The sequence below is a fragment of the Xenopus laevis genome, chromosome 5S (genome assembly GCF_017654675.1).
Source record: "Xenopus laevis strain J_2021 chromosome 5S, Xenopus_laevis_v10.1, whole genome shotgun sequence".
Lineage (NCBI taxonomy): Eukaryota > Metazoa > Chordata > Amphibia > Anura > Pipidae > Xenopus > Xenopus laevis.
Genome location: NC_054380.1, coordinates 140,387,755 through 140,402,610, shown reverse-complemented (window position 1 = coordinate 140,402,610; position 14,856 = coordinate 140,387,755). Strand labels below are relative to the sequence as shown.

General features: G+C 42.2%; 2 protein-coding genes across 2 annotated transcripts in view; both read right to left on the bottom strand.

Annotated features, from left to right (window-relative positions):
• The window catches only part of rab10.S (RAB10, member RAS oncogene family S homeolog), a 48,223-nt gene extending 45,229 nt beyond the window's left edge, over positions 1-2,994 (bottom strand). Inside the window, exon 1 of the mRNA XM_041565135.1 lies at positions 2,577-2,994. Within this exon, the coding sequence (XP_041421069.1) occupies positions 2,577-2,703 (127 nt within the window). The 5' untranslated portion in view covers positions 2,704-2,994. The remainder of the gene's footprint in view (positions 1-2,576) is intronic.
• A 3,619-nt stretch (positions 2,995-6,613) lies between these two features.
• LOC121394139 (serine/threonine-protein kinase N2-like) lies at positions 6,614-11,892 on the bottom strand. The gene is made up of 13 exons (XM_041564149.1): positions 11,889-11,892; positions 11,641-11,816; positions 11,241-11,373; positions 10,947-11,130; positions 10,785-10,860; positions 10,612-10,703; positions 9,453-9,629; positions 9,286-9,348; positions 8,920-8,996; positions 8,626-8,768; positions 8,088-8,195; positions 7,383-7,457; positions 6,614-6,873 (listed from the first exon to the last, which is right to left on the bottom strand). Exons 1-13 carry the CDS (start codon positions 11,890-11,892, stop codon positions 6,700-6,702), a joined length of 1,482 nt encoding a protein of 493 aa, XP_041420083.1. The 3' UTR covers positions 6,614-6,699.
• Positions 11,893-14,856: the final 2,964 nt, after the last annotated feature.

The window sequence follows — 14,856 nt, the reverse complement described above, 5'->3', positions numbered from 1 at the left end:
TTGACAGCCCGCAGTCCGAGTTTGTTATTGAAATGTTCCGACTCTCGCTTTGATCTCCTGCACTGAAGAGCCAGAAATACAGATACAAAGTTTCTAACTTAATTCAGAGGGTGGCGCTGTAAGTTGTGTGTTTATCCAGCAGGAAAAACTGCCAACAACAGGCTGCAGTTGTGTTGACATTATGCTACACACTATGGGTGTAACATACTATGTACCACAACGACTAGTGACAAGTTTCCAATAAGTGCAAAACCAAATCTCCAGGCCTAGTGTGTTATGTTATTCTTTCTCCAGAGAGAAACCCTTTCTCACACAATCCACTCGGCTCAATTTATCATGTGTGTTATAGTTGAAGCCAATATAGTCCAGATGTCTCGCTGGGAGTGATCTATACAATTATGTTATTTAATAGCTGCTCTGCTCACATACAGGCCTCCATGTCCGGCCCAGGGCTGGTCTCACCAGAGACTTCTCCTACTAAAAATCCGACATGAGGCTAGACATATTGTCAGTCTCCCAGGTGCCCCCAGTCATGTGATTTGTGTTCTGATAAACTTCAGTCACTCTTTACTGCTGTACTGCAAGTTGGAGTGATATCATCCCCCTCCCTTCCCCCCCCAGCAGCCTAACAACAGAACAATGGGAAGGTAACCAGATAACAGCTCCCTAACACAAGATAACAGCTGCCTGGTAGATATAAGAACAACACTCAATAGTAAAATCCAGGTCCCACTGAGACACATTCAGTTACATTGAGTAGGAGAAACAACAGCCTGCCAGAAAGCAGTTCCATCCTAAAGTGCTGGCTCTTTCTGAAATCACATGACCAGGCAAAATGAGCTGAGATGCACCTACACACCAATATTACAACTAAATACACTTGCTGCTTCAGGAATGACATTTTATATGGTAGACGGTAGAGTGAATTATTTGCAGTGTAATTTAGAAATAAAAAGTACATCGTAAAAATCATTACAGAATAAATTAAAACCAAAATCCTGTTTCTAAGACCGAGTCAAACATCACTTTAACACGGAAACGTAACTGTTTGGAGGCCACAATGTAGGACATAAGGCACAAGTCGTAGAATAAATGGCTGACTATACAACGACAAATAGAGCATTGCTTCAATGAATAAAACTAAACTCCTGGGTTCAGTCACAAAGTGCACTATATATATATATATATACACACACACGTCTATATGACACAGGGAAGCTGCCCTGCTCCAGCTGTTCTGGTGTCACATAGCACAACTACACTATCACATTACAATATCCACCAGGGAGACACTTATAGTTCAGCAACGCTCACGGGGGGTGGTTTCAGATGGAGGATTCCCATTATTTTAGTTACATGAGTTCATGGAACATTAAGAAACAACTCCATAAGAAGCAGCTGGAGGATATTATACATGTGTTGTCACTACAGTGAAATACTTTATTGTGCTGAGCAGGACTCACACCAGTCAGTATTTGTGTGTATTCTGCAGGTTTCCCATGGGCTCCCTATAGTAGAAAGCCCGTGTGACATATAAGTAGGGAGGGCTTATTATATATATTATAATTTAGTGGCCTGCTCATGTGCGACTGTACAGGGGGTATATGGTACGGGGAGGAATAGGAAATAGAAGTGCAACTACAACAAGCAGCAAACAGGGCAATTGCCTATTGTGAGCACTTAGAAGCCGTCAGTGAGAATGAGTAAAGGGGCAAGTACAGAGTAAGTTCGGGCCAGTGGAATGACTGGTATAGTGGAGAAATAGGGAGAGTGTAGAATAGATGATTGTAAGCGAGGGGGGTCGTCAGTCACACAGCACAAGTCTACATGATGAGTGGGGTCGCTCACACACTGTTTATTGCTGAGGGTCGGTGCTGTTTACTGCTGTGTTTAGTTGCCTGTTTGGGGCAGGGAGGGCTCACGTGATATAAGACTAGGAGGAGCGGCACTGTATTATAATGGGGGTGTCCCATAGTCTGACCCTGGAGTTTCCTTATCACTCTCTTATGACTGGGTTGCCTAAATTACCTCTCTGGGGCGGCTGTACGACAAGCACAGGGTCTGGTTGTGCGACAACCACAGGGTCTGGCTGTGCCACAACCACAGGGTCTGGCTGTGCGACAACCACAGGGTCTGGCTGTGCCACAACCACAGGGTCTGGCTGTGCCACAACCACAGGGTCTGGCTGTGCCACAACCACAGGGTCTGGCTGTGCCACAACCACAGGGTCTGGCTGTGCCACAACCACAGGGTCTGGCTGTGCCACAACCACAGGGTCTGGCTGTTGCAGACTGGTAGAGAAGTGTCAGTTCTATTGGCCAGTGAGCGGCTATTTATTCCAGAGGGGAATGGGCAGATATGGGGAGTCCAGGAGTAGAGTGAGGCTGAGGTGTGTCACGTGAGTGCAGGGGCCAGTAGAGTGGCTAGTAGCCCGTGTGTACATTATATTATATATATATCAGTGTAAGTGGCAGTTGTGCGAGTGTCAGTAACTCGTGTGAATACGGTAGTTTCCCCAATGAGAAGGCAGAGGGGGAGGAGCCAGACTGATCCCCCCAGGCCCCCGGGCCACTCACCGATGGTGGAGATGAAGGTGGTGTTGAAGGCATCGTCCGAGAAGCGGAAGAGCACGCAGGTCTTGCCGACCCCGGAGTCGCCGATCAGCAGCAGCTTGAAGAGCAGGTCGTACGTCTTTTTCGCCATGGGCTCTGCGTCCGTCTCACTCCGTGGGGCCTGGGCTCGGCCGGCTCCTCATACACGGGGGAGAGTCCCAGGAGGGACGGGAGAGGGTGCGGCCGGGGGTCTCCCAGCAGCGCTTAATCCACAGCCGCGAGTCCACAAGGAGAAGAGAAACAAAGCCGGCGGCCCACACCCAGATCCGTGCGCTCCCTAGTGCCGCCTGCTCGTCCCGGCCTCGTCCCACCTTCTCTAAGCCCCTCCTCTCGGGCCTCGCGACAAAATGGCGATCCCTCCCACACACTGTCCGCGCCCTCGCCTCACACAGACTCCGCCCACCGCGGGAGCGCGCAACCACTCCGCCCCCACCCCGCGCGATGCACTCAACAAAATGGCGGCCACTCCCCTCGCTTTAAGGTGCGCGCGCCGCTGCCTCTTTGCTAAAAGTTTTTTTTTTTATCCAACTTTATTGATAAGTCAAAGCACGTGACAAAGACACACTGGTCCACTGAGGGGTTTGACTCCAAATCCTGAGGTGATGGATTTCATTCTGGTCAGACCAGGAGATGATTTTATCCAGCCATGAAACCCCTGTGTCTTATATATATATATACACACACACACACTGTATATATATATATTTAATACACAAGAGCCATGACTAGCTTGTACATTTTATTTATTACAATGATATCCTTATAAACAGTGAGTAGTGATGTCATCAGTTATAAACAGTGAGTAGTGATGTCATCAGTTATAAACGGTGAGTTCTGATGTCATTTCTGTCACATGACTCACTGAAATTTGTGTATTATAATAAATAAAATTCCCCCAGTTGTAAAATATGAGGATATTAGAAGTTACCTCGGAGTTCCATGACCTGTATAACTCTGCCTTCGGCCTCGTGTTTTTATATGGTCATGAAACTCCTCGGTAACTTATAATATCCTTATATTTTATTCGCTATATATTCGTATAGTCATCTGGATGCCACATCCCCTCACCCCCTGCATTTACCCTTTTTTACTCTCCTACAGGGACAACGAGGGGCCACAATTCCCAGCCCTGTTAACTTGTGGGGCACTGACACCTGAGCTAGGGTTGCCACCTGGCCGGTATTTTACTGGCCTAGCTAGTAAAAAAATATTGCATGATTGCAATGTTAAGTATAGGGAAATACCATAAAAACATAGAAAGGCCGGTATATTTTTCTAGAAAAGGTGGCAACCCTAACCTGAGCTCAGTCTCTTGCCTCCATGTGGCAGCTATGGTTGGCACTTTTTGCTGAATCAAAACCTGGACAGAGGGGCCTGTGATGTCAGTGGGTGAATTGGTGGCCTGGAGTTGGCAGGTCGGTGACATAGTGGCAACCCCAGATGCAAATATCACTACATCTCCCTCCGGCTGTGAATAAATCTTATTTTACTCAAGGAAGGGGAATTATGGCAATGTGACAGCAGAAGGGCCACCGCCCACAACAAGAGGATAGTTACACTGGGAGGCTGTTTATCACAATAGAAAATGTCTAAATAAAAGTGCTGGGAATCAACTCTAATAGATAATAATGGGACAAAATCAAACCGCAACTCCACTAACCATAAACAGCACCAACATAATGTGATGAACTGAGAGCAAAGACTCATGGGAGATGAGAGGCGTGGGGACTCTATTGCAGTTGTGTTTGTCACCACCAATGATTCTAATTACTGATCTAGTATCCCCGGACAGCACCAGGGTTTGTTCTGTAGAGTGCACCTCCGACATTTTAGTTGTATATAAAGTGCACCGATCATCAAAAATGTGTGTTCCCCCAGCAGAACTTTGGCCCATCAGAGCTCACACTCTGATTAGGGCAAACATTTTTTTTTTGTTGATATGTGCCATTTAATAGCAATCCTCTGTGCATGTGCAGTAAAGAGGATTTTTGGCAAATTTGTTTTATCTTCTGTGCAAAATTTAATGCATTGACGGCCCAGCCCTGCCACCTCACGTCATGACTCCCACCCTGCAATGTCACAACTCTGCCCCACAGCATTCCAACTCCGCCCACAGCATCACAACTCCACCCACATCATCACAACTCTGCCTACAGCATCACAACTCCACCCACAGTATCACAACTCCACCCACATAGTCCTGCTGCTTATGTCATAGGCCAACAAAGCCAAGAAAAAAAGGTGGCAAACCTTATGTAATGTGATTGATTCTTCTGTGGGTTTATGGTTTGACAAGTACAGTTAAATAGCAGTAAGGCAGGTTTCATTTAGACAAATGCAGGAGTTTAGCGGCATGCCCTAAATGAATTGCACTCTTGTGGGTGTATTTGTAAGTGACCCCTATGGTGTATTGGTCTCTGCTATCCTTGGAAGGGATCAAGGTGTTGCTGTGATCCAGAGTTAAGGAGGCCATACACGGGCAATTTGTAGCTGCCAATATTAGTCCTTTAGACTGATTCAGCAGCTGATCTGCCCATGTGTGGGAGCTCCCGACAGGTCCTTCCGATCACTATCAGGCCAAAAATCGTCCAGATATCGATCGGGCAAGTTAAATTTTTATTGCGATCCAGGACTGCATCGGCTAGTTGATGCGGTCCTGCGACCCGTCGGCGCCCATTCCAGTATTGTAATCTGATCGTTCAGCCACACCCAATATTGCCCAGCCATTAGTGGGCATATCTGGTTACGGTCTAATAGTCCAAGATCTAATAGTGAATGGCCACCTTTAGTTAATTCAATTCCTAATGCCGCTCTTTGATTCAGAAGTGACTGGTTTTCTGTTTTTTATACATTAGGCAAGAAACAGCCTTGGACACAGATCAAAGAGCCCCAAAAGAACATAAAAAGGTAATTAGAGTAATTGTTTTATAGACTTCCTTTGTAAAGATTCATTTCAAAACATAAATATACAAGCAGCTTTGTGTCAGAGCTCTTCTGTAGCTTATATAAATATAATGTTTTTCCATTGGGATAAGCCAAAGAGATCTGTTGGAAGGGGTGGTTGTCCACTGTAGTCTGTGACAACCAGAGCCGGACCACGCCGACCAGGCGCCCTAGGCAACCTGGCCGGTCATGGTGCCGGCTAGTCACGGTTCGCATGCGTGAAATAACGGGCACAGCGCGCGAAATCCCGGCCGAGGTGTGCATGCACGAATGAATGCACGCATGCTCAGAAGTTGTCCTGCTGGAGAGAAGAGCAGATGTTTGACAACAAGGGAGAGAGAAGGAGGGAGGAAGGAGGGAAAAGACAAATTGGGTCCAGATAGGAGGAGGCACAAGGTGCAGGTTCACTGGATTTTAGGAGGAAGATATGTTTAAAAGCTAGAAGTATCATCTGGGGGCATCTTGCTAGTTTTAAGAGATGAATTAATTTAAGCGAAGTCGAAAGAGTAGTTCAGTTAGTTTATTGTAAAAGCATTTTAATGGTTAGGAAGCACCAACTGGGGCTGCAGTGGAAGTTTGAGTTGGAAGTTCCATGGACATGTCACCGCTATGAAGAGTCGTTCTGTGACGTATTGCAAATAGGATTCACAGTTGCGGAAGTTGCTGTCGCTGGTTTGCTGTTAAGATTAAACAGAAATAAATAAATAATGCATTCTGAATGTATCTTACAAATATGGCAGCCTGGAGAACAAGAGCGGAGAACTAATGTGATAATAATAGGTGAAGGAAAGCAGAAGATTTTAACATAAAAAGCACAAAAGAAAGTCGCAAAATGGGAAAGAATAACAGAGAAGAGAGAATAAAGGATAATGGGAAGAAATAGTGACCTTCACTATGAATCACCATCCTATCAAGTCTCTCTTATCCTAAAGACCAGTATTCAAAGGGATCTATGGGACATCCCCCAGCTGTTACCCTCCACCTTCTGTAATGGGTGAACATTATTAATCCTGAAGATGTTTCTACAATCAGTGTTCCCAAAAGCAAACGTCCATATTTACCCAGGCTTCCTTTAGCCGGCTGCTTCATTCCAGGTTGAGGGGTGGATGGCATTTCTTTAATATTCAAGTGTCTCTTCTCACATTCAGCCAACATAATAATCAAAGATCTGGAGGGCTTCACTGACGGAGTCTGGTATAACTGCTTTACGCCCATACAGAGTTACCATTAGGTTTGTGTCATTATCGCTTGAGCTTTGGACAGCTGGGATGATTGGTGGTGTCACTTTTTTATTCAAGAGGCCATCAAAATTGATTTTCTGTGGCAAAGGAGATGGATCAAATGAATACAATAGAACTGATGATACAATTTATACTATGGCATAAAATCCTACACACAAAGGAACAACCATTGCTAATATCACTTCTTACTGACACAATGATACATTTAGGGAAATAGTAAAAAAGATGGAATATCTAAGAATATCTAAGCATCTAGCTAATGAATGTTATTTAGAATTTAGATAATGTGTCACAATCAAAGGGACGTTATACTGAGCAACTATGTATTAGATAAGCCAATCCCAGGAGATCCCTCCAACAAATGTATTACTTAGTAAAGTCCCAGAACCTTTCTACCTTGTGTCACGATTCAGCCATTTCATTTGTTCCCTTACAAAGAAAACTACAGAGATTTTGGTGGGGTCAAAATATATTGGATGGCCACCTTGTTCCTTGATAATCTCACCAGACAAGAATACGTCTGGAATAAATCTATATCCACTCATTATAACAGCACGCTATGCCTAATACACAACTATAAACCTACACAGAACAACGGGCTTTGCTTCACTTCTTCAGCTCCGTTGAATCCCAGGCGATTCTCAGGGAATTTGGCCAAAAGCTGCGGAAAGAATAAAATAGTTGTTACTCAAACAGCACAATCCAGTTGGAGGCGGGACAATCTGTAGCTCCACCTTCCCAGTATGTTCCCTGAGACTCCTCCTCCAGAAGGCGTTGTCTTTTCTCCAACTATAGGAGGAGAAAAGCTTTGAAATATTATAATTTAATATAGCTAGAGTCTACTATTTTGAAGACAGATTTATTAGTATTATCTGGTTCTTCTATAGTGCCTGTAATTATACGCAGCACTGTGCAGAGCTTACAATCTATAATAAACGTTGCACCATCACAATGGAGCCAAGACTCTCAGTCCAGTAACAGAATGTTGGAATTCTTTTCTTATTCTGGGTGTACCCCCAGTCCAACCCTGCCCGTTACTAAAAGCTTTAGCTCGCTATATATTTGATAAAGCCTTATTTATGAACATTGATATGTAATATTTCTATTATATGCAGATGGTTTAGCATGTGATGTGCTGTGACTGGCCCCCTCTCAACAATGAATTGTACAGGTGAAGGTGAGAGCAAATATACGTTGTACAGAAAGAGCACAAGTGAAATGAATGATCTCTGAGTAAGAAACCCCAAACACAAGCCGATCACATGATGATGATGACAGGATTTAAACTTACTCCTTTTGTTGTGGATGAGAAATCAGCAGGGACTTTCGGTGGAAAAATCGCCCTCGAATACTTGATAAATTCAAACAGATGCTCCATGTTCAGTCCGTTAAAGGGGAACTGCAAAGGTGGAGACGTATTTGTTAGGAAAGCAGGAATTCTGAGCCACCAGGGATTAATGTCACTGTCCCAGAAAATGGCTAATAATGTATAGCAAGTTGCTTCTAAACTTACTGATCTCACAGACAGGGGCCTCTGATATGATCAAGGAACTGGATTTAACACCAAGCAGGACAATCTTTCATTAATACTGAGTCGTTTTTAAATACGGGTATCAAATGTTATGCCTTAATATTATACTCATGGAGTAACTCAAATTGAAATGTTATTAAAGATGGACTAACATTCTTTATGTTCCCTTTGCATAAAACAATGTACAGATGGTCCCTTCCTATTGCAGGGCTTCCCTTGCTATTCTAATCTTGTACTAAGGTCAAAGTTTTTCTCATAAAAATATTCACTTCTGTTGACTGGATAAAATCAAACTTACCCTGTGAAGCACCATGTAATAAAGCATCACTCCTACAGACCACCAGTCTACTGCTCTTCCATAGGGCTCCCGTTTCAATATCTCTGGAGCAGTATAATAAGGAGTTCCAGCAGGGCTTGTGGTTAAGACTCCAACGCCCATTCCTATAACAAACACAATATTTCATGTTAGTAGTTAGTAGTAGGTTTATGTTAGGTGTCTGTTCTATACATGTCTTTGTGATGAGCAAGATGGTGACACATTAGTTACCGAGTTGAACCCTGATATTCAACGCAACAAAGCAGCAATTCTTACCTTTTTTGCAAAGGCCAAAGTCTGTGATTTTTATATATCCGGATGCATCCAAGAGGACATTGTCAAGCTTTAAATCTCTGTGTGAAAAAAAGAAGATGTTTAATGGTGCTATTAGTAAGCGTCCGTTCCTATGGCATGCCAATGGTTCCAGTTGTGTGCCCCATACAGAATTGCTCATATGTACTGCCCTGAGCCGCTCCAGTGAGAAAATGACAGTTAGGAGTAGAAGCAATGCATAGCCACTCCCTACCTGGCTGAGAGAAAGTCTGCCCATGTTCCTTTGACTTATACACTTGTGTCTTATACAAGGTCAGGCTCTTGTTGCTGCTAAAATCACATGTCCCTTTTACTTGCATTAAGGCTTACCTATGAATGACGTTGTGTTCATGGAGGAATTCCAAGCCCAGAACAATGCACGAAGAGTAAAATCTGGAAATAGAAAGAAGATTCCCAAATCAGTTGGTAAATAATCACTGCAATCATCCTTGTTCCCTCCCAGAAATCCCATCCATACAATCCACTCTTCTACTTACATTGCTGCTTTATAGTTGAATTCCGGATGATCAATGACTTTTGTTAAATCGCCTCCAGCCGCTAAATCCATGGCGAGGCAAACGTGATGCTCTGTTTGGAACGAGGCAAACAATCCAGTGAGGAACGGATGTTGCTCTTGTTTGGCCAAAAGAAGAATCTCCTTCTCCATCAGAGCACTGGGAAATAAGAGTCAAATATTAATATGTCTGCACATTAAACTGTGCTGGAACCAATACAGTTGGGATGAGGCTTATGTCCCCTCTGTGTGACAAATGATAATAATCTAAACTGAAGTTAAAGTGAAAATTACTGCTAAATGTCATATTGTAACCAAAGGTCACCAAAGATTCAATAGGCAGTTAGTGTGTCTGTTGTCCCAGAGGAGGTGCTGCTTCTTGGCTCCCAGGGGAACAAAAGTTTAGAAGGTGTTGGGAAACAAGCAGCACCTATAGAATTGATCTCAATAGTATTGGGGGGAACATGTTACTCAGGGAGGCCCATTTATCAAAGTCCGTATTTATCTCATTATTTTCTGGAAAATACTCCGACCAATGGGGTTTTCCCCCTTATTTATCAACACATTTTCCTGAAAAAATCGTGAAAAAAAATGAATCGTACAAAGTATTGAGTTTTGTCTGAAAACCACAAAATCTTTAGATTATTGCATAAAGCCCAGTTCAGATCAAGATCCTTTGGGACCTTCCATTGACTTATATGCAACCTCGGCAGGTCTAAGATCCCAGATTTTCAGATTCAGACTTTTCCATCCCCAGGGTATAATAAACGCAAAAAAAAATCTAGTTGTTTTTTCCCACTACAAATACGGATTTTATAGTAAAAATAAAAAACCACAAATTTTTTGTGTTTTTGGCATTCGGACTTTAATAAATAACCCCCTGCATATCTGAATTTAGTCTGATGTGTGTTTCTTAACCTTTAATTGAGATTTATATATGTTTGGGGGAGAAATACTAAAAAGAGTTCCGGTGAGCCCTATTTATAGAGTCTCTTTGTGTCTTTCTCTTCTATACACTGGATTAATAGACTCGGTGCAGCCGTTTTCTATCCTTTGTGTTGGACTAATACAAGTGTGTGGACTTTATTTATTTGTATTAAAACATACAAGGAAAGGCGACTGTTTGTTGGCCTGTAACTTACCTGTTCAATTTAATTGAGGAAGTCATTTCTCGCTTTTTTAAGGTCTTGATGGCAAACAGTTTGCCTGTTGCTTTGTATTTTCCCAGATACACCTAGAAAAACACAATTACCGTCAATTAGATCACATAATGGGAATGAAAGTCCGAATGTTAATTATGGAGCAAGTGACTTACTTTTCCAAAACCTCCTTGGCCCAGCACAGCACTTAGTTGGAAATGGCTAATAGAAACGCGAGATGGCTGCTCATCACTGAAAGAGAATACGTATTTATTATTGTATCTTGTTTGTTGCAGTCATGTACATATACACTATGCCGGGAGCAGCTTGTACCATACCTTGTACAGTCTATAGGCTGCCATGAGCTACTTGGGCTGGGAGCAGGAACACTTTGGAGAATTCCTTTTGATATTTCTTCACATTCTGCCTCATGTTCTTTCTGCCCCTGAGATGTCACTATAGGACCACTGGCTGCAAGTCTATCAGGGACACTTAGAGGCGTGTTTGGTGGGTTTGGATCAGCTGCAGAATTCAAGATAAAGCAATCAGGACTCAGAAACATTGTTGGATCAGGAATGAAAATTTGTATATTGTACCCCCAAGGCCAGACTGTCACCCCTCAGATATTCTACCTGAAGACTTCTCAGCTTTTATCTCCACATTTTCTTCATTATCGTGTTCCACACATGAACGTTCCTCTACGGGCTTTTCACTGTCTGCTGCTTGAGGGACGGCACTACTATCTTCAGGTCTAAATTCAGCCTCCTAGAAATATAAACCATAATATCAGTCATTAATTTAGTGAAAATTGTGATCCCGGGCCTAATAATTACACTGTTCCAGATAAATATCCCTTCAACAAAATATAATAAAACCAATGTGAATAAAAAGCAAATCAGTAGAATCAAGATGGAAACTATAAGACGTGGGGTATAATAAGTGAAACAATGGGATAACATTTGTTACAAACAAAATAAATATTTTCTATTTGAGCCAATGGACTTGTTAGAAGGATCAATGCGCTGTACTTACAGCAGAGGGAACATCAGAAGGAACATCAGAAGGAACATCAGAAGGAACATCAGGAGGACCATCAGAAGGCCTCTCAATAAGAGCAGGAGGCGACTTTTCATCTTCCTCATTGGCATTTGAGGGAATCTCTTCACTTTCAGTTGCTGAAGGAACAGCAGAAACACTTTCAGGAACATCTGAAAAATTCAAACAAAATCATATGACTGAATGTTGGTGTCCCCAAAGATGGGGTAGGCCTGCAGGCAGACACATATATAGGTATTGTATATTGATAGAGCCTTGAACATGCACAGATGTGGTTACAAATATAAAACTTGATCTTGGGCTAGAGAGAGAATAAAAGATTGTGTCTAAGATATTGTACCTTCACTCAGCTCCACTTCTGTCTCCTTTTGGGACTGTTCTGCTATTTCAAGCTTTACTGGAGAGATTTCTTTCTCTTGACCAATCGATACATTGATTCCCGAGTCCTATTGAATAACAATAGGAATATAAGAGAAAGCATTGTGAGTTCCAATAAGCTGTATAATTCACATAGGATAAAATCCTCCCAAACACAGTGATAATATTGTTATTGGGGAGTGAATTAGTGATGGCAGGACACTGACAGGAGCCACAAATCACATGCTGGTTCCAGGATAAGACAGACATTAGGGGAACATATAATATTAGAATGATAAAGGAGGGTGGAATGTTCTGTATTTACATTAGAAGGACTTCTCTTCTCTTCTTCCGATCTCGTCTCCCTTTCCTCTTCTTCACTCTCAGAATTCACAATCTCAATGGGAGTTACAGATTTGAGAGAATCTGAAAAAGGCAAATAGAACTGAATGATCATCATGTTTGTTCTCCTGAAAAAAATATGAATTTATTGCTTAGATACGGTACCTGCAAACTTCACCGATTTCTTGGTTTTTCTCTTTTTCCATATCCGAGCCAGTGGGTTTGGTCTTTTCACGGGTGTAACATTCACTTGGCTACAGGAATCCTGTAAGGATCAAACATGAGGAAACATCAAACATTTTGGGAGAAAACAAAATTGTTATACAGGTATGGGATCTGTTATCCAGAAACCTCTGAATTATTGAATGGCTGCCTCCCATAGACTCCATTTTATTTAAATAATCCACATTTTTAAAAATGATTTCCTTTTTCTGTGTAATAATAAAACAGTCGCTTGTACTTGATCCCAACTAAGATATAATTAATCCTTATTGGAAGCAAAACCAGTCTATTGGGTTTATTTAATGTTTACATGATTTTCTAGTAGTCTTAAGGTATGAAGATCCAAATTATGGAAAGATCCGTTATCCAGAAAACCCCAGGTCCTGAGCATTCTGGATAACAGGTCTCATACCTGTACAATCAAACAGATTTGATTTGGTGCAGAGTTAAAGGGGTTGTGCATCTTTGAGTTAACCTTAGTATGATGTACAGAGGGATATTCTGACACAATTGCATTTGGTTTTTATGTTTTATCATTTGTGTTTTTTAGTTTTTCAGCAGCTCTCCAGTTTACAATTTGAGCAATCTGTTGCTAGGGTTCAAGTTACCCTAGCAACCATGCATTAAAGTGAATGTGAGACTGGAATATGAATAGGAAAGGGCTGAATAGAAAGAGGAGTAATAAAAAGTATCATTAATAATATATTTGTAGCCTTAGAGAGCATTTGGTTTTAGATGGGGTCAGTGGCCTCATTTGAAAGCTGGAAAGAGTCAGAAGAAGGAGGGAAAAAAATAAAAAAAACTGTAAATAATGACCAATAAAAAGTTGTTGAGAAGTGCCCGTTGTATAACATACTAAAGGGTAACTTAAAGGTGAGCCACCCCATTAAGGGCACACTTATGAGTGCTACAGGTGCAAACATTTAATGGCCAAATAAATTAATTTTGCTAAGGGAATAAAAAAGTACAGTTTTTAGGAGCTAAACAATAAGCCCAAAAGACAGTAAAAGAAAAAAAATATCTGGCTAATAAAATATAGAGGGAAAAGCACAAGGGTCCCACAGCAGACTCACCGTCTCATTATCCTCGTCTGGAAGTTGAACCTGCAGATGAAAAAAGGGAAAGTTAGGGAGCAACAATGGAAAGCACTTTTTAGAGAATGAGCCCTTGTGGCTAGTAACTATGTGCTCCACTCGGGGATTCACCTTCTCTCCCAGATGCTGTGTGTGCTGAATCTGGGCACAGGGAGCAATAACGGAGCCTTTATTGCACATAATGGATGGAATCAACTGAAAACTACCCCAGGGAAGCTTACACTCTAATTTCCCCACAAACCCAGTGTGGGACATAGAAGCCCCCTGCAGATAATGGAAGTGAAAGCAGAAACCCTCCCATACTAATCATTCCTCACTGCTGGGGTATAAAATGTGTTTATAGCACAATATAGATGGTAGTGTATTTCTATCATGTACTTGACATTAACTTCAACAATGAGCCAATCTGCGCTGCCCTAAAAATTGCAGATGGTCTTCATATTGACATGGATTGTGAATGACTCTCCTTTGTATCTGCCTGATCTGATTACTGCTCTTACTGACTGTTACAATCAGAAACCAGATGAATTGTGGAGGCTAAAAGCCCTTTACTCTGTCATACTGCCTGGTTGCTATGGTCATTGCAACTCTAGCAACCAAATAACCAAATGTGACAAAAGTTCCAAAGCAAAATCCATGAGCTATAAGACCAACTGCAACCTGCCATTGAAGCCCACTGGCTATATTATACTGAAAGTCCATTATAAGGTGGAAAAGTTACACGTGCTATTGGCCAGACAGGGGTCACATGGTACAGCAACGGCTCACAAGTCTGAGACAAAGTGGGGGTTCAGTTAGTGGCCAACGGTCACCAAGAAAAGCATTAGAGACTCACTCAGAGAGAGGATTTACATTGAATGGGAAGTGTCCCAGTCAGTAAAGAAGGACAGGGCTAAGAAGTTGGATTCAATGGCCTATTATTGGTATAATTACTGCTTTATGTATTGTAAGAGCCAATCATAAGTAGAGGAGGGGGGTGTAGAGAGATTAGCAGTACTGGCAGGCTGGGGGGCTCACACATTATATACGGATGCCCCTTTATCCACTCACTGCCCATAGAAATGTATGTGACAGCCTATCACAAGCCTTTCCCCCAATATTCATTTATTATTATTATTATTATTATTATAGGAGATATTCCCAGGGATCTTACCTTTTTCCTGAATGGAAGGCATGA